General features: G+C 37.4%; 2 protein-coding genes across 9 annotated transcripts in view; one reads left to right on the top strand and one right to left on the bottom strand.

The window, feature by feature from the left end:
- Positions 1-13,814, top strand: part of scalloped (TEA domain transcription factor 1 homolog scalloped) — a 103,618-nt gene extending 89,804 nt beyond the window's left edge. For 7 of the 8 annotated variants that reach the window (XM_046631093.2, XM_046631092.2, XM_046631089.2 and 4 more), the window contains 6 exons: positions 5,299-5,429; positions 7,755-7,910; positions 9,266-9,481; positions 9,599-9,828; positions 9,928-10,162; positions 10,424-13,814. In XM_046631093.2, the coding sequence (XP_046487049.1) occupies positions 5,299-5,429; positions 7,755-7,910; positions 9,266-9,481; positions 9,599-9,828; positions 9,928-10,162; positions 10,424-10,537 (1,082 nt within the window). In that variant the 3' untranslated portion in view covers positions 10,538-13,814. The remainder of the gene's footprint in view (positions 1-5,298; positions 5,430-7,754; positions 7,911-9,265; positions 9,482-9,598; positions 9,829-9,927; positions 10,163-10,423) is intronic. The other variant, XM_046631098.2, reaches the window with a different exon arrangement.
- Positions 12,185-19,800, bottom strand: LOC124221261 (serine-rich adhesin for platelets-like). Its single transcript, XM_046631070.2, has 5 exons — positions 19,580-19,800; positions 19,339-19,492; positions 15,228-19,103; positions 14,915-15,108; positions 12,185-14,819 (listed from the first exon to the last, which is right to left on the bottom strand). The coding sequence occupies exons 2-5, from the start codon at positions 19,462-19,464 to the stop codon at positions 14,612-14,614; spliced, it is 4,404 nt and encodes a 1,467-aa protein (XP_046487026.1). The 5' UTR covers positions 19,465-19,492; positions 19,580-19,800; the 3' UTR covers positions 12,185-14,611.
- Positions 19,801-21,204: the final 1,404 nt, after the last annotated feature.

Genomic DNA, 21,204 nt, shown 5'->3' on the forward strand with positions numbered 1-21,204 from the left:
CGTCGATAAGTAAGCTGTAATCAATCATTCGATACGGAGACGGTCGTACCTGATCGAGCACCAGCTGCATCCTTGGTGTGTTAAATTGAGCGTGAGAATGAATTGAAAAAAAAAACAAAAAATCAACTCCTGCTCGACTTCGACTTCGGGGTACAGATTACTACACGCACCGTGTCCTGTTTTATACAGTCGGACGTATAGTATGTATACAGCGTGTGCGCGACAAGAGAATTTGGCATGAATAAATGACGCGCGACCGGCTTATACTCCCGTGAATCGTTGGAAAGCTCGTTTAAAGAACCTCGCGAAAAAGTTTACCCCCAAACTACCCTGATCTCGACGTATGCACGGTCGAGAACCGGGAAAACCCCGTAAACGGAAGGAAGAGGGACCTCTGAGCTAACCTCTCCCCCACGGACTAAGAATTCGTCGACGGAATTCCCGAGATTCCGTAGCCTCGGCTCCTACGTCACTTCCTGTTTCCGAATCCCCCGAGAACGAACGACGACGACAACGACAACGACGTCGACGTCGCAGTCGGGTACGTCGAGAAACGTCCGGCGGTCGGCAGTTTTTGGAGGGAAACGACGACGACGACGACGACGACGACGGTGGTGACGACGCACCGGGAAGGTGCGGAATGCTCGGGGAGAACTCGTCGGGAAGAAGGTTCATGGCGGAGCCATTTAACGGTCTTTGCGAAATTGAGTCATCACGCGGTTCGCCTGGAATTTCGAATATTTTCCTCCCGATTCCCACCCCCGACCTCCCCTTCCCCCGTCCCCTTATATCCTTTCCCTCCTTCATCCCTTCGCGAACCTCCGTCCTGTCGCACCCTCTGCGACGACGCTACCGACCCCCTGAACACCGGGAATCATCCCCGCGCCACCCCGTCAAGACGGCGAAGGTCGATCAAGCGCTTTTTTTCATCACGCAAGGGTTTAATCTCGGAAAAATACCAAATTCGACCCACCGCATGAAACTTTGCTCCGAAAATTCTTTTTTTCCCTCCGTTTTTCCCACCAAAGATAAAGAATTTATTCTCGTACGCGTTTCAGTGTCTACACACGGATGAGAATTTTGAAAAATTCTTCCGGCAACTAAAAACGAACTGCTTAAGCCAAACAACTTCGCTTTTTTTTTTTTTTTTTTGCACATCTTATTGATTAGCCCGATTTGAAACTCGCAAGAGTTGTATTTCAAGGTTCTACGAAACATCTCGAAGAATGTGTAAAATTTTCAACATCTTCAAAATTGTAAACGATCGCCATTTCAAAACTGAAAGTGAAAAAGTTCTCATAAGGTTACCGGGAACATCGTCTAAATGTATACAATCGTCTATCCGTAGTTACTAATATTTGTGGCGGTACCCCGATGTAAGTTTGTTTGGCATCGTTGTCGCAAAGATAAATATGTTTCCAAAATTTTTATCTTTTCTCCTCGCAACAGCAAACGTATCCCCCAAACTACACGGCTATTGCAACAAAACGCTCGTGCGTGAAAATCCGAGGAAAGTAACTCAAAGGCAAAATCATCGCGTCGACGAGCATCGCGGTTCACGAGTGCAGCCTGAAAAGCTTGAAAGGGTAAGCGTCGATCCGAGGGTCTTAATTTAGATAAGATAGCCGAGCAAAGAGCGAGCAGCGAGATGTATCCAAGCGGTGCCTTGACGTTTGTTACTCTACTCATTCTCCACGACCGGTTCCAGTACTGTTTATTTATTGGGACGATAAGTAAGGTGGAGAGATTAACCCCCCCTGGGTCATCTGGTGTAATGGATCGGATCGACGAAGGCATTTCGGAGCGTCGCGACGCTACGCCTCGCCGGGTCGGAAGATCGGGACGATTCGGTCGCGATTTTATTTAACTTTTGTTTCATTTATTTATTTATTTATTATTTCTTTTTCACCCTCAAACTTCTAACTTATCATCGGGGGAAATAAATTCAGACGATATGTCATCGTGTTTAGACAGCTTGAATCGGAAAATTTAATATCTTACTACAGGCTATGTGTCTCGACTTTTGAATGATACCGAGTAACTCCTGAGAGGAAGGGACGCTGCGGGGGTGAATCTGCCTTCCTTTGAAAGCAGGGTTTGCCTCGACCTCGATACTTTCCACCTCATTCACCCGCTTCTGGCGCTCTTCCCTTTACAGGTACAAAATTAATTAAAACTGAATTTCGAAGCGACTTTTCCCCGGCGTGCTCGGATCAACGTATAGGTATACCTGTAATACCCGGATAGGAAATTTCATCTGATGTTCTCGCCATTAAATCTCTATACAAAACCGACTTGTTATTGTATCCGTTGAACCAAAAATAATCTCTAGGTTGTGTAAACTGCCAGATGATACTCGCTGGACTCGGAGTCGAGTAAAATTTGGAAAAAATATACTTTGCTCAACTCTGAATCGTTACTTCGTAATATCGTAAGTTTGGTTCGCGACTCGCCAGACCAGTCGTATGCATTCTCACTAATTATTATATTACGAATGACGTTTAGTCAGAAGCGGTTTAACAAGACGCTGACTACTCCGCAGAGAAAGAGAGAGATCAACAGCTGTTATCCTGCGACCTGCTTCGGGGTAGCGGTGCTTGAAAGTTTCTTCATCAGTGAGGCTGCATTCCCAGCTTGACTTTTTTGGTCACGCTTTATGCCTGCTGCAGAGCACGGAAATAAATTTATTACGCAGCCCGGGCGTTTACGCTTAATATTTTCTAGCGCTTGCGGTAAAAAAAAACTGTTCCAGACGTCAATCCAAACAACTGCCAAATTTTGCTACAAAGAGAAAATTAAAAATACACTCGTACCAAGGCGCTCGTGAAAATCGTGACGCTTATCGGTCGAATTGAGTCCCGCTACCGTCGTATTCACCCTATTATACCCCTTACATGATTTTTATGAATACCTATCGCCGTTCCTATTTCATTGACTTGTGCACATATGGATGTGTAATATAGGTATGTAGGTACCTCGATAAAGATTTGATCGCTGGTAAATCTGCGCCACGATAAGCTGGTATGTACTTGTATAGAAATGGCTCTGTTCGCGGTTCGCTCGGTTCGATTTCTCCTTCTCCTATCGCTTCCTGCAGCATAGTTGCATGATGCATTATATATATACGATGATGATGACGATTATGATCATGTCAGATTTTTTTTCAAGAATAGAACTAAGCCTTCAATAATTACATAATATATAATTCATCGATCGGAAGTGCAAACGTCATTTCGCCCATAGTTTATAAACTGGTTCAGGATATAAATAAATAAACAAATATATATAATACGTATATCTGTATACGTCGAGTCGGAGATTGAAAAATATCCGAATAAACCAGCAGAGCGGAATGATCGTAGACAAGTGCGACAGAAATCCTTGCCCAGTAAATTTCATTCGTACAATCATTGCCATGTACCGCAGAGATTAAATCTGCATTATATACCTGTTCCGGACAGGCAATAAACTCAATTTATCTTTATCGACTGTAAACTGTGCCGTGCTAAAACCTTATCATCCCAAGCTGACGGTGACGCATTGGGGTTGCTTATAAATACACGTGTACGTAATACGGTCTGTAAGGGTATCAAATAAATTGTAAACCTTATACCCTGTGGATAAGGTTATATTGTACATACCCGATTACATTCACGCGTTTAAAAAAAAAATCTTTTCCTGCTCTGCAATATCGGTAGAAAAAATAATATTCTTGGTACTTAAAAACCACATCCGTCGAATCCTGCGATATATTTCCGGTCACTGGTTATCTGGAGGAACTGGAGGAACTGGTTCGACCGCAGATGGGTGTGGATTTATATTTTAATTTAAATTTTTTCCCTCTTTTTTCACCAGCAGTCGAGCGGTGTCTTTGTTATACGCCTGATATGCACGGTGCGATTCATTGACCTGTTATAACCGAGTATCGGATGAAACGGGAATCAATTACCGTTGAACGGCAAGCGAGGTGTGTCGGTTCACGATTCGAAAAATAGATGTGAAAAATGAACGCTGTCTAGCCAGCCAATCGGTTTCAGACGGATGGAAAAGTGTTTGTTTGAGGTTCTCAAGCCGGAGCATCTGTTTCGCATCAATTTGATAGTTCTGTGTTGCTTTGTTTCCTATGAAAGCACCGAGGGGAAAAGCTAGATTCGTTTGGATTCGGGTTACAGTAATTATCGTCGAACAAAAATAGTATATCGTGCAACGAGTGGGCAAAAGTCACGATTCCTAATCAGTGCGGATATCTTACCAACTCGGAATTTTTCACAGTAAAGATGTAGAATTACGCGATTTCGGCCGCTTGCCGAACATTAACAAAATACGCCATTTCCCGAAGCAAATACTCGTACAGTGGGTAAAAACAGTTTTTTCACTCTAGTGAAAAAATTGTTTGCTATTTCCCAACGCTCACGTCATTCGTTGTTTTTATTGCGCATGCTATACCCAAACATTATACCACACGCAATGAGCATGGGTGAAAGTAACAAGAAGCGAACTACGTTGGCAGACCGGAATATCCGTATCCCCTTCATAATTTCTATATTCTCCTCCGGATAAATGAAAACGCTGTATCGAACTCTCGAGGCTGCGGGGTGCGTGCAGGTATTCTCGCATTATTTTCTCCTCGGCATCTCTCCTCTGCTACTCCTGCTTCTTCTCGCAGGCGTGTAGTTATAACGCACAAACGTAAATATAGATTCGTCCAGAGGACCCCGTTTCGTTCGTTGGCTCACAGTTTGTTCGTTTGTTAAGTCGAGGCTGCGCTTTCGCCCCGGCTTCACCCGGTTCTGCAGCACTTACCAACATCACACGCCCGCTTAATTATAGACTATCGAAGACGTTAGCCGCAGAGGTTCAAGTGGCCATAAAGAGGGAACCGGGCCCCGCTCCTCTCTCCTCTCTCCTCTCTCTCTCTTTCTCGTTCCCTCTGCTCTCCAGACCCGAACTCGGAGAGAGTTGAATTCGTGATTGCGGGGTATCTTGACCGGAGAACCAAATTGAGCTAACTAGCAAATGGAACCAATAATACCCATCGAGTTGAGCTCCTAGTACCCCAATCTCGAGAGTGCGTTGAGATTCGGGGGGGCCTCTGATCCGGGCTTTTGATCATGGAATCAAATCCGTCAGACCTCGAACTACGCAGTTATACGTTGTACGGTTTATTGGGACAAACAAAAAATACCTTTCATTTTTTCTTCTTCTTTTTCTTCTTCTTCTTCTTCTTCTTTTTCTTCTTCTTCTTATCAAGGATTTGCTAAGTCTCAGGAACAATTTGTTTTGATAATTCTGTTGCAGGTCGCAACGAGTTAATAGCTCGGTACATAAAACTGCGAACGGGAAAGACGAGAACGAGGAAACAGGTCTCGTCACACATCCAGGTACTCGCCAGGCGAAAACTACGGGAAATTCAGGCAAAGCTCAAAGTGGTAAGTTTCCCTCTGTCTCTCTCTTTCTCGCCCTCTCGCCCTCTCGCCCTCTTTGTCTTTCACCTTCCCTTCTATACTTCTTCTGTACTTCAAGAATTGCGATATTTCGTCTCGCATTACGTCAAGTTGCCATAGTACAGGTAATTGTTATACGTAAAACTGACGGAACGTTACCATAATTTTCAATGTCACGTATATTCGTAATAAATTACAACGAAAAAATAAAAAATAAAAACGTACAACATTAAGAAACTTCGTTATTTCTCTAACGAATACGAGTAATAATTTTTTCAACACTTTCTTTCTTTTTTTTATTGTTGATCAATCCGCCGTTTCTATCGACGCTCCGGCACGTATCTAGTTTAGCATGTAACAAATCTTTGGATAATCCTCGCGCGTAAAAAATTAACTAGCGATGTTTAATCAACAGATTTGAGTTATTAAAACATTTTGCGAATAATTCAGCGCACGGTTGATAAATCAAAAAACCTCTTTTATTCGACGCATTCGGTTATATACCGCCAGAGTTTATCACTGTTTATTGGTCGCGTAAATTCGTGCCCGCACACACATTTGTCCGTACGTACAAACAGATGCGCGTGCAATTCCGCGTTGCGAAATGCCTGAATATTCGATCGTTACGCGGTTGTTGTTCCATCGAGGGAAAAACGGCTTTAGGGAAATGTATAGAACCTCTACACACGTCCGTATATCTACAACCACGGAACTATCGTCTGCCGTGTATTTTGTGGGTTAAATCGGTGATATTGCACTGCCGACGGCTCGGCCGGCGCGCTGCAAGCTGCACAAGGGATATTATCGCTCACAATTTTACCGCGTTCGAACCGAACCAGATTTAATTGCGAACATATCAGGCCGTGCTGCCTGCAGCGTACCCGCTACTCTAGTAAATCATTTTGCAAATAAAATCAACCGTGCGCAATTATGAACGTAGCTGCATCGTGAATCGACGAGTCGATTATGGACTACCTATTTTTCATTTTCTCAATTGTAACCATATTAGTACATAATATTCATTTACTGCAACCGTTTTATATTATTTGTCATTTCAAAGGAATCGAAATTTTATCAAACAATTGTAAGTTATAAAACCACAATCATTGGATATATATATCCGCAGGAAAAAAACCTTCGTTATTGGCTTATGAAAATATATTATTCACTCTCATTTTTTTTTTTTTTTTTCGCATCACTATCACCGTTACCACAGGATCCCCATTGTTCACGGTGTATGCACACCGATCAATATTCCGCGTTTTCAAAAGTTAATTAATACTCGATGAATAGTGAGGTTTCGGATTTGGAAAACGTTCAATTCCCTCCCGATTTAATTGGTCGCTGCTCATCTGTACTCCGTTATGTACGGGAATATCGAGTTTATGCAAGTAGTGAGAAAAATAGAACGAAAAATATTCAAGTGACGTTTGTTGTTGTTGTTGTTATTATTATTAATTTTTATTTTTTTATTTTAGTAGCACGCTGCTCGCTTACATCCTCAGTCAATTGTATTTTCAGCAGTGGTTCCAATTTATTCTTTTAACCGTCGTTTTCTCGCCGTATCTCTTACACTGAGAAAAGTGTTTACTTACCGTTAAAAAACGTATATTTGGATATGGCGAAACAAATGTTTTGTTATTATTATGAAATTTTAGTTGAGCCAAATAATGTTCGTTGGAAATTCGTTAACAGTTGACGAATAATGCTTGGCTGAAGTAAAATTTAATAATACTAACTAAACATTTGTTTCGCCATATCCAAATATACGTTTGTTAACGGTAAATAAACTCTTTTCTCGGTGTATATATTATATTGTACGAATCGTCACGTTGCCACGAATATTGACGCCGGAATCCAGCGGGAGGGAATGAGGAAGAACGTGACGTTTTTGTTGGAAGTATAACCGTAATTGAAAACTCTTCGGATCCCCGTAACTGCGGAACGATGAAATAAAGCTGAATCCTTCGAGTATCCTACCCTTTATCATCAGCGTGATTTCACCGTTGAATTTTTCGCAAGCCGTGGAAATTCGAAGCTTCTCATTCGCCCAAGTTAACCGATAGTTTTAGACAACATCGTAGAAATGATGAAAGTCCAGCAACCCGAAACGCGAACCTTACGATTAATTATAGAGGAAAACTGTTTGAATATAATTCTTGTAATTCGCTTGGTCGATTGTGCAATTATTAATTTTTCGATCGAAAACAAGCATTTCGATGCTTGCGTAGGTAAAAAATAATGCAGGTTTTACGAGGAGTCGATGCCACGGATTTTTGGTCGATAATACCGTATTTGACAATTTGATAGGATCATGCTGCGAAGGAGAAGGCATTGCAGACAATGTCGAGCATGTCCAGTGCGCAGATAGTGTCGGCTGGATCAGCGATACACAACAAGATGCCCCCCGCCCTTGTGGGGCCCTTAGCCCTCCACACTTCCACCCCCGTCTCCTATCCCGGAGCGGTAAGTCCCACGAGGAAAAACCCTGGGTGATGATTATGATTATGATGATGATGATGATGAGATAATTATGCCACTGCCAAAGAGACGCCGCGGCTTAACGCTCGCTGTTTTACTATTCACACGCACACACACGCTGGCACGCATTTCTAAGACGACGAGGCATACTTTACACGGATTCGATAACAAATACAAAAAAAAAAAATTCCCAACATCTAATTATTCGATTAATTTTGCGCTGTAATAATTTTTTTTCTAATTTTACAATCTTTGCTTATAAACATGTGCTACAAAATTATATTTCACATCGTACCTCGTCTTCTTAGGATGATGATAATAATAATAATAATAATAACAACTTTATACAACGTTACAACTTCCATTTTGCCGTGAGATTGTAATATACTTACTAGAATTTGCTCTTCTTTTTTTTTTTCATCCTAAATACGTTTTTCGTTACTTTCATCATACCATACATAAAATTGATTTTATTTTCATTTCACTGAATTATAACTTATGGATCGTTGAGATATTACATGGTGCGGATTTAGTAATTACACACGCACACACACACACACACACATGATGTATCAATAATTTTTTACCGTTTTTATGTACATACCTAATTCAATGTTTGAGCCATGCAGATGTGGTTAAGATCTTGAATTTTGACATTTCATTACGGAGACATTCACGTACCGTATCACGAAACATCAATTAACCCAATTAACGGTGTGCTGCGATAATCGGCCATATGTTTATCGACCATTTCGCCGTAAAATTCGCCTAGTTATACCAGCTCATTTTCAGCCGAACTAATTCCGTTTATATACGAATATCATAACCATACGCTCCCTTGGGGGCGCCCTTGTTGTGTATTGTTGAACTGTGTCCGTTATCAAACATCGTCAATGTGGCTTACGTGATATTATTTTCGTTTCTTTTTTAATCGTTATTATTTCACGTCTATATACCTACTTGTGTTCGTTTAACTACGTTTCTAAATCGAACTGATACCTCAAACTGTTTCTCAACTTAATTGCATCCACAACTGACCTGGTTAACAATACGATTCGCCCATTTTTTGCTTACTTAAATTTTTATTTTCCACTTTGTTCTTTTCCATTTAACTTGGAAGTTCTCTTATCGTCGAGATATACAGGTTTTAAACGGAAAGACATGTTTTGCTTTATATCTAATATATAACATATATTATTTAATTAAATTGAAGTTGAAAAATCGTCGTATGTGTATCTAATTATTACTACAAATTTATTATAATGTGTATATCACGGATGTAATATATGTATATGTATATATTGATGTAGTTTTAACCCGTCGTTGTTTAACCGTTGCAGCAATTCTGGCAGCCTGGTTTGCAACCAGGAACATCCCAGGATGTCAAACCCTTCCCGCAACCGGCTTATACCGGAAAACCGGCAACTGCGGTTTCCAGTGGAGACATGGTTCAGGCACCACCCCCACCGCCCTGGGAGGGCAGAGCCATCGCCACGCACAAACTTAGGCTTGTAGAATTTTCGGCCTTCATGGAGCAGCAGAGAGAACCAGACACCGTGAGTTCTTGCTATGCGTAGACAAACAAAAAAAAAAACAAAAAAAAAAAATGATAAAACCTTTAGTATAACATTGAGTCTGTCATTTCGTTAATTTATTTATTAATATTATTGCAGTATCACAAACACCTATTCGTCCACATAGGGGGCTCCGCCACCTATGCCGATCCGCTGTTGGAAGCGGTAGACGTCCGACAAATATACGACAAGTTTCCGGAGAAAAAGGGAGGCCTCAAAGAGTTGTATGACAAGGGACCTCAGGCGGCCTTTTTCCTTGTTAAATTCTGGGCAGACCTCAACACCAATATTCAAGACGAAGCGAGGGCTTTCTACGGTGTCACGAGCCAGTAAGAAACTCCATTCATTGTCAGACATTGAATTCATTAAATTCTCAAGTTGTCGAGAAAATATTTGCCATCTTATTTATTTATTTTTTTTTATTCCAGGTATGAAAGTAACGAAAACATGACGATAACATGTTCCACGAAGGTTTGTTCCTTTGGTAAACAAGTAGTAGAAAAGGTGGAGACGGAATATGCTAGGTTTGAGAATGGAAGGTTTGTGTACCGCATTCATCGCTCCCCCATGTGCGAGTACATGATCAATTTCATCCATAAGCTTAAACACCTACCTGAAAAATACATGATGAACAGTGTGCTTGAAAACTTCACTATACTTCAGGTAAATATCATCATTTGTGCAATTACTGCAGTCCATTACACAGTTGAAAAAAAAGTGTGTAAAGATAGAGGAATCAGGAATACATAATGAAAAATAGAAACTATCACGGTCTCCAATGCATCGAGTCATTTAGAAGTTTGAAATACCAAGCCTGCGAATCGGCATCCCAAGCAGATAGGGTTTTCACTCCTGTTTCATCAAATTTTATTCGCCGTGCAATGGACTCGCAACTGATGTGTATGCTTGTTATTTCAATTCCAGGTTGTAACGAATAGAGACACACAGGAGACGTTACTTTGTACAGCGTATGTATTTGAAGTGTCAACGTCCGAGCATGGCGCGCAGCATCACATATACAGACTTGTCCAGGATTAGTCTGTTTTTTTATCTGCTCGTCACGCAGCCATCCACCCCCATCAGTGCCTACACCCACTACTCATCCACACAAACATACATATAATAACACACATTCAATTTAAGGGGTCTCTAAAAGAGGATGTTTTGGTCAACGAGTTACGAAGAGCTTACCTGGCCAAGCGTATACACAAACTTTTAAAGCGGTGTTGTTGTTTTCTGAAATTATGTTCGATTTTTACCCGCCACAAATACGCGGGCAAGTGTTCGACAACGTCGAAGGATTTGATGAGTTGAAATTACGTTTCATGCTCTATTCAATGTTCCATTTTTGTCTTCTTTCTGTTGGTCAAGCAACGCGCTTTACAATTCGTTGGTTCCTGTATATTGCACTAAATTCAGTGATATTTCCAAGCTTAGTAATTCTTGTGCAATATGTTCGGATGTTTAATTTGATATCCCTTATTGTAAATCACATCTTTCAAACTCAATGGTCATACTTTAGTAATTTGATAGAGAATATTTCAACGACACTTGATGTTATTGAAAATATTTACTCTAAAAAGTTTTTCAACGAAATTATATATTTTTTCTCGACATGTTATGTCGCGTTCTTAATCGGCTTGGTTATTTCGCATACAGTTTGAAAACATCCTCGAAGCTTAGAAACTCCATAATAGAACACAAATGCACCCAGAGACATAGAAGCGTACTAGCCAGCCCGAGCTCGTGGTTAGTTCAAATTTCCAGTTTGCAGTAAACCATGATGTTTTAACTTTATTTTTCTAAAAAAATGTTATGTATATGTGCAAATTTCGACATGGTAAGTTTGAAATAGCATGAAGTAACAGCCATTATACAACACTGTTCATTATTCGCTTGCAATGAAAGGTCCAAAGAGTAACAGGCTAATAGTAACGTGCAATAATCATTATCGCTAATAAACTAGTGACAAAAAGAAAGAAAATCATAGAGCGAAAGGTTACTAACATTTTTACGAAACATGAACAACTTCAAAAACATAGTGAATCCAATTTCTCAGAAAGACCTATAACATGTGTATCTGGTATTTCGTTGATCAAATTCTTAACAGCAAGTGAAAAAATGGAAAAGAAATATATGTATATGACAATAAATGATGATGGTATAAAGAACATGTCGTACTGGAATTTGGAGCAAACAAAAAACTTAGATATCGGAGTGGCGCAGTACCAACTTTACTTAGTATTATAGTTTTATTATTGAACTAGCTAATAGGAGATCAGACAAGACATCCACACGCAAATAACATATTATATTATTACGAATAATAGTGTATGTTGCTGAATGAAATATTATGACGATGTTTGCGATTTGCATTGTTGTAAATGGTCATGTATAAAGCTATCAAAGTGATTTTAAGTTTTAATGGGAACGAAAGCTAAAGGGATGCCATTACAAATTTATAAAACTTCTGATTTTTATAATTCTTTTTAATAGCGGAAGGAAAAGAAAGAGAAATAAAGTACTTTTGCACATTTTTATTACACTCTATACAGATTGTTTTTAAACTAATACAACTTATACTGAGAGCTTTTTTTGGAGCTCCTTTAATTTTTGATCATCTAGAGAGATGCTTATTTTGCTTTTTTTTTTTTTAGTGAAGATTTATTGATTTTCGAAAGTGCACACAGTCTTTTTCAACAATACCTGTGCAATGCTACCCTTTTCTTTTTGGCAGCAACACGTAGAATAGAAATGTGTTCGTACTTGTTATAATCAGTCTACATGATATTTCTAAGCTCCTTTTTTTCTGTAGTTTAAACACGGTTACTTTCTTACTTTAGCGTACTGTTTTCGTTTTTAACTTTATACTACATTTACAAAGCAATATTTTCTTAACACACACCCACCTGTTTTCCAGTTCTTAACATGATTTTGATTCGGCAAGTTTCAGATTTTTTCAAGTCCAGGGTTTATTTAGGTCACCGTTATTCCAATGCATTTTTCAAAACCTAAGACAAAGTAAAATATTAAAAATATATGCCGCGTTTGTCCGTTGAATTGTTTTGTACTTAATCTTTGCTGCGTAATTGTTGACGAAAAGTACTTCCAAACATCAGATCAATTGCAAAGAATGCTTTGTACCATATCTTGTAACAGTACTGTAGTATTTAAGTATTTATCGCGTAAACCCTGGTAATTTTTAATGGAAATACTGCACAACATTTATTGTTAACACGATTTTATACGAAGCCAGTAATCCACACTTTCGGATGTCAAAGTATTTCGGTGAAAAAAGATGTATTAAAAATTTTTTTACTTGTTCTACTTAAACACAGTATATTTCGGTTTGTTGTTTATCCTCACATAGAACTTGCCTATCAGCAACAAATTTACACACAACCGATAAAAACACAGATTTATTTTAAGAATACATTACTATTAATTACCGTATCGTTACTTTAATTATTATAACGAAACAAGTGGCAATGTATTTTGATCTCTCTTTTAGTCAGAAATATGTTTTTCTTTGGTGTTATTTTTTTTTATTTTTTCTTTCGTGTTTTCTTGGTGAAAAACAAATTCGCTATATAGCTGATCAATGAGGAAGGAATTTTAATTGAAGAAAAAGAAAATTATGTATTTTTATGTTTATTTGTACTTGCAAATTGGCAGCTTCAGTACTTCTTAGTTATTGTTATTTTTATAGTAATTAATTGTAAAGCAAAAAAGTTTTTGTCGCTATCAGATGTAATATGGTGTAGCAAATTTTAGATTTTTATTCTAAGGCTAAAACGATTTTACATATATGAAATTTTTTATTCATACCACGCAATATTAACGAGTGATGTTCAAATAAATTTTTTTTAATTATGTGTGTTTTTTGTGCGGAACAAAAATTTGAATTGAGCATAAAAAAAAAGAAGTACCGGCACTAATATTATTAACATTAATGATTTTAAAGTAAGCGAATTACATTTATAAGAAAAGATTATGAAAATATATATTTATCTATGTCTTCTGTGAAGATAGAAAATAGTACTCTCTCACTCTATATTGATGATATCGAAAATCAGTAACCAGCAAAGAGACAAAATATGGCAGAGTAACAATAATTGAAAATCAGTTCACACTGTATACATTAACACATCTTATAGCATGTTCAGATTTGTGAAGTAACTTGTATATATTTACACGGACTCCATCAAAAATTCACGATTCAACGATTATGTGACTTAGTTTTTTGATCTGTAGAATCGAACTACTCGTTTTTTCTTTATGTTTATCTGTAATTTTTACGGAAAAGCGTACTGTTCTGCAGTGGAAAAATCATTATAACACACCTGAAGTAAAGTTTTAATATGTCCATATCTGGAACTGCCATATCAATGAATTGAGCTTGATCATAATGAAACAGATAAGAACAAAAATTGAAAAATGGAGATGAAGAAAATCTACCTGTATATTATATTATCATAAATGAAACGAAATGAGGATCAAAGTAGTTGACTTAACAAGTAAATGAAAATAAATGAAATATATCATTAAATTAGAGGTTTAAAATTATAATAGAACTCAGTATATGTACAGTATTTGAAACAAACATGTTTATAATTTGTATGGAAAAATAAATAATTGATACAAAACAAACTGCGGTTTTAAACCAATGAATATTAAAAACACAAACTTTAGCCTTTCTGATACCCTCGGTATTGTACAATGTTTAACAAATTATCTTTTCTTAATATCTATTTAAACGCCGAAGTGATAAATTCTTTTGTGATAATATTTCGAACTTATAGTGAGTATTTAAAAATAACGTGGAAAATAATATTATCAACAAAAAAAAAAAAAATGAGTCGCGAATAAACGTTTCCCATAGGTAGATATTTTTTTAATGAATTTATTTCGCGTCGTTGATGACTTTGACCAATCGTGCGAAAACTTTAGGGCTACTCAAATTCGGAAATTTTTCAATTTACCAATAAACAAATTTGTAAACCCCGACTTTACCTTGCTATCTTAAGCTATAGGATTTATTATAAACACGTAAAAAAATATACACTTCAGTTCTGAGAAGTTGATATAATTACACTTTTAATTTAATTAATTTTACAGAGGAATAATACGTAATAACTGTTCTTTATTTGCGGAATAATGAGTGTGTTCTTTATAAATCAAGACATGAGCATTAAAATCATTAGTGGTGGGCTCCTCGACAGAAATGTGTATCCGTGCTTGACATGATAAATTTTTGTAATTCACATCTGGATCTTGAGATCCGTTAATCCCACAAAGCCATGTACGATGTAAAATATACCTGTAATAGAATTATTCGGTTTTTGTTAGTGTTGGAACAAGAACGTACTTGGTAGTCTATTTTCAATATGTGAACAAAACCTGTCAAAAATTTACCTTCCCTGTTTGGTGTCTCTCCACACCTTATAATTTGCACAGTCAAACTGTGAAAATGCTTTTACAAAACTGTCTGCTTCATCTGCGTTTGCTATAGTAGCTTTCAATACTGCAAGTCTTCTATTAACATAGCAAAATTTCACTTTGTAACCATTTGCAGTGATGAAATTTGTAAAGTATCGTGTGTAGAGATCCTATGTGAGAAAGGTATGAAAAGGTATTAATTTATGCATCCACGATATCAAAATACATGTTCAGCAATGAAATTATCCACAAATCAAAGGCGTGTGGTAAATGGTAGAAGTTTACTTACATTGCATAAATTTATAGTTGGTGATCGAATAGTTTCCGCTGTTTCTGTTGTTTCCACAGGCTCAGATATCTCTTTTTCGGCTTGTATATTATCCAACGTATCAGATGTGTATCCATCGGTAGACAATACCGTAGAATCTTTTTGTGTTAATACAGCTTTGTTGTTTCCAACACGATGTGTGTTTTGCAATGTAGTTCGCAGAACTTGGTACGTTAATTGGACAGTTTTCCCACCTTCTATATTTTGTTGATCAGTTTCCGGTTGTTTTTTACAATTTGAAAGCTTTCCGTTTCGTTTCAAGATTCTCGGTATATTTTTTTCGCCTTTCGTCTTGACTAAGCTTTTAGACGTATCTTTAGTATGATTGTTTCTAGCAATATTGTCCTTTTTGGCCTTGCAAACCTCAGGTATCTGATCTGCAATACGACGTTTTAAATTTGGCAATGTTTTTGATCCCGTAGAATTTTTAGATTTTGTTTTGCGTATCATCGGTTCATGTGCTTTGTCCTTCATTGGATTTTGACGTCGTGGTCTGAGTTTTCGTTTTGTACTTATAATGTTTTTCCGAGGGGATTGATTCACTGAACATTCTGAAGTGCATTCTATTATTTCCGTATCTGAATTTTTGTCACCCTGTTCAGTACCAGAAATTGTTCGAGTCAATGCAGAAACTCTTTTAGGACGTCGAGCCTTGCGTTTTGTGCATTTTGATTCAGTCGTGGTTGAATTTTTGGGTCGCTTCTTTTTCGGACGTGCCAAAGAATCGGAAGAATTTTGAATTTGAACTTGTGAATTTTTTGAACTTCTGGTACATCTGCTTCTAGTTCTTGCACTTATGCATTCTTGAGATTCTATTTTTCTTTTAGCAGAACTTTGAAGAGCCCGTGTTGCTCTTCTCTTTTTGTTCGAAAGAGTTCGACAAGAATCCTGATGTCCAGACTTTTTTTTTCTTGCTTTTGATATCACAGTTGGACGGGTTCTGCAGATTTCTGGGTCCATTATTTCTAGTTTCACAACAGGCTGTGAAATTAGATTTCTGGGGCATTCTAATCTTTGGTTCTTTTTAACGCTGTATGTATAGGAGGAATATTGACTCTTGGCTGCTTCAGTACTGTTATCCAAGTGCTTACCATCAGAAACATGTGCTTTATCACATTTACAAGAACATTTTTCAACTGCATCGCAGGCAGTACCGATATGTGTTCCGTATACAAAATTTTCACTGCACTTGCAATTCAAAGATAAGTTCATACTTCCTAACCCTTCAGGGATTATTATTTCCTTAGTTTCATCAATGTCCATTTCATCTTCAAAATGGTTCATTTCACTTTCAAAATTGTCCATTTCCGACTTCAAACCGTTGGTTTCGTTCGCACCATAAGTTTCATACATTGGTAGCGTAACCTTGCGAGCAGTATCATATTGTTCACAGTAGTTAGCATCACAAGATTCCGTTTTTATGTGCACCTCATTTTGTATACTGCATTCACAATTTGGTTGCTCGATTTTCAAGTCATCATTGAAAGTAGGTGTTGGTAGTGGTGACACATTTTTCCTCATTGGAGACATATCATGAAAATCAAGAAATTTCTCATCTTCCAGATAAGGCACATCGGATACTGTAGTTTGTTTTTGCAAAGATTGAGAATGGTTAATATTGCTTTTTATATCAGAGTTCAAAGATTCAAGGGACTTGGTGAATACAGTTTTTATTGAAAATGTATCTGTATCAGTTTTTGAAGGATATGCCTGTTTTTGGCTTACGATATTATTCTGTGTATTGGCTGTGACTATATTGATATTTCGTTCCTTGAGAAATTTACCAATACCTGTTAGCTGAGATATGTACATAAAGCAATTTTTTTTGTTCAAAAATTCCTTCAACAAGGTAATGAAAAGTTCATTTTGTTCTAGATATGTCTCGCTAGTGTCTGATTGATCATATGAATTTTTATTACTCCACATTTCTTTCAACAACATAAAATGAAGCATGTCAACGTTAGAATCTTCAGCTTCATCATCAGATTCTACTTCAATTTTAATAGTAGGTGCTGCTGTACAGTCCCTTGTGAAATCATCGCTACTTTGAGTTGAATCAATTACAGTCTCCAATTTTATTTCTGTGCATCCAGCTATTGAATTCGCAAACTGCAGTTCAAAGGTTGGATCTTTATTGTTCGACTTTTCCAACAAACTTTGCGGTTTTAATATTCCTAAATCGTTCTTTACATTTGTTTCCAACACATCTTTCATATCTGCTACTGGCAAACCTATTGTACAAGATCTTTCAATACTCTTAGACTTGTTTGATACCTTTGTATAGTTCGAATCTTCAAAAGCTCTCATCCTAACAGAATCTACGGAAACTTTCTGAATATTTAGCCTTCTCAAATTTCGAAATGCCGATGACTTTCTGATCGTTCGCATACCATTATGTTTTCGAAATACAGAAGCATTTCTCATACATAACATCGGAAAGTTCTTTGCTTTCAACAAGGGCATAGTTGTGCTTCTTGTGTAACGACGAAAACTTTTATGTGAGGTACATCTACTTCTACTTGTTATCATGCAACTCTCTCGTTGCTTCTTTGTTGTTTTAAGAGAGTCGATCACATTCTTTTTGACTGGAAATGAAGTGTTCAAGTTCAAAGACGCTCTGCCCACTTCCATTTGCATTTTGCTATCGGTACTTTGAACCTTATTTTCACAGGAAGAATGGAGCTGAGAAAGGTTAGTGGTTTGTAGGGACATTTTTTCATAAAAAAAATGCGTTGTGGCACAATTATTTCTGGAATCGGGAATATTTTCGGCATTTGGATTTTTCAACCATTTCAGGACCTCAGGCGTTCTATTAAATGAAAGTAGCTCTTTTTTTTTATTTCTACTGACACTTTCAGAATCTTTAGTGCTTGAAGTTACCATTTGTTTAGTCTCTTTATCCAAAGTAGATATAGACGTGGTATATGTTTCATTGAAGTTTTGATTGTGGTCCAATACTGTCGTATTCATTGACCCCAATTCATCTATTGCTAAATTTTGACTAGTGGAATTCTTGACATGAACAGGTAATTGATCATTGATTTCTGACGAATTTTGTTTCTGACATTCCCCAAAAGTTGATTGGTCATCCGAGTCAAAATTTTGACAATATGCAATCGGTTGCCAAGTTTTATCCTCCTGTTCGAATTTATTTGTGTCAAGCATATCACGATTTTCCATCAGAAAAGTGACTATAGAATCATCATCTCCATGCTCATCATCCGACGCATCAAGTAATATTACATATTTCTTATTCGCGAAATTTAAATTTGATTCGATGTCTGTTTGATGATGATTTTCGTTGGTGTCGGTAATATTACCTGTCTTCAGTTGATGATTATTGCTAAAGTCATTCCATTTTGATTCAAAATTGATCTTCATATTCCTGGTTTCGGTGTTATGCCAATTCTTGCTAGAACCTTTATCAAGTTCTTGCTGCAAACTGTCTAAACTGTCGTTTGCATCATCTTCAATCATTTCTAAGGTTTCGTAACTAGTAGAAGATAGGGAGTGATTAGAATGATAACGGAAATTCTGACCCTCATGTACTTTTTCAAACAATGTAAATTCATTTTCTTCTTTATCCAATATATCTTGAGTATTAGAAACATTCTGTATATATTCTTCGTTTTCTTCCATTGCTGTAATCGCTAACAGGCCATCGAAGGCAATATTATCATCAAACTCAACGCTCTGGGCATTGTTTTCCTCTAGCGATGTAGTTGCATCTATGGATTCTAGCGCCACTAGAGTTTTAAATCGGCTTTCAAGATGTTCTGATGGCACAATTCTCGTCACCTTTTCATAAGCGGATGATATCAGTGGTTCATCTATGGCCTGTGGTAAAATCAAGAATTAATTTGAATAGAGTAAGGTTATATCTTATTTAAATAAATAAAAAAGTGAGTACTAGATTAATGAAACTCTGAAAACGGATTTGAACAATGAATATACAATGTTCAAAACTATAGTAAGATAAGTCGTTATAGTAAACACATGCAAATTTTGATATCTATTTTTTGTGATTCATTTTCTATCAGACAACATTTGTCTTAACGCATCGTTCTCATACCTTGTTGAAGGCTGAATCTGCCTGCTTCCCATTGATTGATAAAGCATTCTGAACATCTCCCGTCAATCCAGCGTCAACAGCTCCTTGAAACAGCATGTAATCTACACCTCTGATATCTATGTTCATAGTTGACAATTTCGTAATAACCGTCTCCCTGTAATAGATGTTTACTCATAAGTTTACAGGTAGTATGCAATGATGAATTTCTGCAAAGCAGCGACAACTGCTGCTCAGAACTAACCTAAATCAGATGCCAAAAAGACTGTATAATTGAAATTGGCTTTGAGTGAGATAGTTTGGCGAAGAGTATAATTAATGTATGAACTAATGTAATTTATGAACGCGTTAAATAATAATGACTAGGTAACTGTTCCGGACACAGAATGTCAAAGATTTGTTCTCATTGTTTTTAATAATTATCCTCAGATACGAGTGCATGGAGACTACACAAGAAGCACGAACTCTATTTAAATAAATAGCTGCCTGTAAAAAGATGGCGCTAGTGTTCCGTATGCATCGAAGACTGCAGGGACTTTCAACGAATCACATTGCAAGATCATCGATTAATCGACCTTGAGCATCCCTGTAACCAATGACACATCGTTACAAGGGGAACACTAGCGACGCTAATGGTATAAAAAATAAACCGAAAGTGAACGATTGACTAGTTTTGTCGATTAACATATTTGAATTCGGCTCCTTGTTGAGTCTCTATGTACGAATGCATTACGTTTGCGTACACAACAATAATCTATACTATACTTATAGGTCAGTGGGGTCAGTGGATAGTGAATAACATTGTGTGCGTTCTACTTTGGATCGTGGACCTGATGCTCTGGATAAAGGATCGTGCTGCCCAGCGCGGCGCAATATAAAACCATTATATACTCCATACCATTTTAAAACAACGGGGCTAACCCCTTTGGATTTTTCCTCTAAATTTGACCGATTTTGAGAAAGGCTGGGATCGATTCCTTGATGCATTGTATTGACGTAATTTTGCGTAACAAATTGATTGCGCGCAGCCCGAGAACGCTGCGAGCAACGGGTCAGGAGTTTCAGTCGAAGAACTGAGAAATATCTTTGTATTTCTCCAACTGTTGGTCTAGCGCTGTTCTTTATATGTCTTTGCATTTTCAAGATTGCAATTAGTCCAATTATAATCGTAGGAATTAATTCCAAGTAACGAAATTTCGCAGTGCAAAAATCGCAATAAAAGAACGCTAATCCTTTTGAACGACGGATCAAAAGTTGCGGCTCAAACACGATATTTGCCCAAGATTTTGATAAAGGTAGCGAAAAAACATCAAGACTTCAGAGCTAACAAGTTTCGGCTGTTTATTCAATATGCCTTAATTCTAGTACAAGTGGTCAGGTGTCAGTGAGGAGTGATTTAACAAGTTGCCACATAGTCTGAAAGTAGAGACAAAGAGAAATGTAGAAGTATGACAAGTCATATTATTTCTTTACGACATTAAATATTTTATGAATAACGGATGATTTCTGTTTGTTATAACAAAAAAAGAAGTGTGCTATACACATTATCTGAAGCAGAGATAGTGATACGTAAAAATAGGCATTGTCGTAGTTGGTAACTAAGTAAGTTCCGGCTTGAATACTACGCACAATACGATATTTTATGTGTGATACGAATTGCTTATTATTTTATGTACGTTGGTTTAAAATAAATAAATGATCAGAAATTCCGTCATTTTATCTATACGTGATGATAAGTTAGTCCGGCGGAAAGATGAACGTCTCCGACAAAATCCTCAGGGTGCTATTAGTCTGCGACAAGGCCTACGAGAAGAATCTGAAAGAGAGCACATTTGCTTGAAGTAGTGGAGCCAATAATTAATCAGGAAT

This window comes from Neodiprion pinetum, chromosome 6 (genome assembly GCF_021155775.2).
Source record: "Neodiprion pinetum isolate iyNeoPine1 chromosome 6, iyNeoPine1.2, whole genome shotgun sequence".
NCBI lineage: Eukaryota > Metazoa > Arthropoda > Insecta > Hymenoptera > Diprionidae > Neodiprion > Neodiprion pinetum.

What these genes read in the sequence shown, in the direction of transcription:
- LOC124221261 (XM_046631070.2), bottom strand. Translation starts at nt 19,464, where the DNA reads ATGAACATAGATATCAGAGGTGTAGATTACATGCTGTTTCAAGGAGCT. An exon ending in CAACTATAAATTTATGCAAT is followed by an intron (nt 15,109 to 15,227) that starts GTAAGTAAACTT and finishes TTTCTCACATAG; the next exon opens with GATCTCTACACACGATACTT. An exon ending in AGAGACACCAAACAGGGAAG is followed by an intron (nt 14,820 to 14,914) that starts GTAAATTTTTGA and finishes ATTCTATTACAG; the next exon opens with GTATATTTTACATCGTACAT.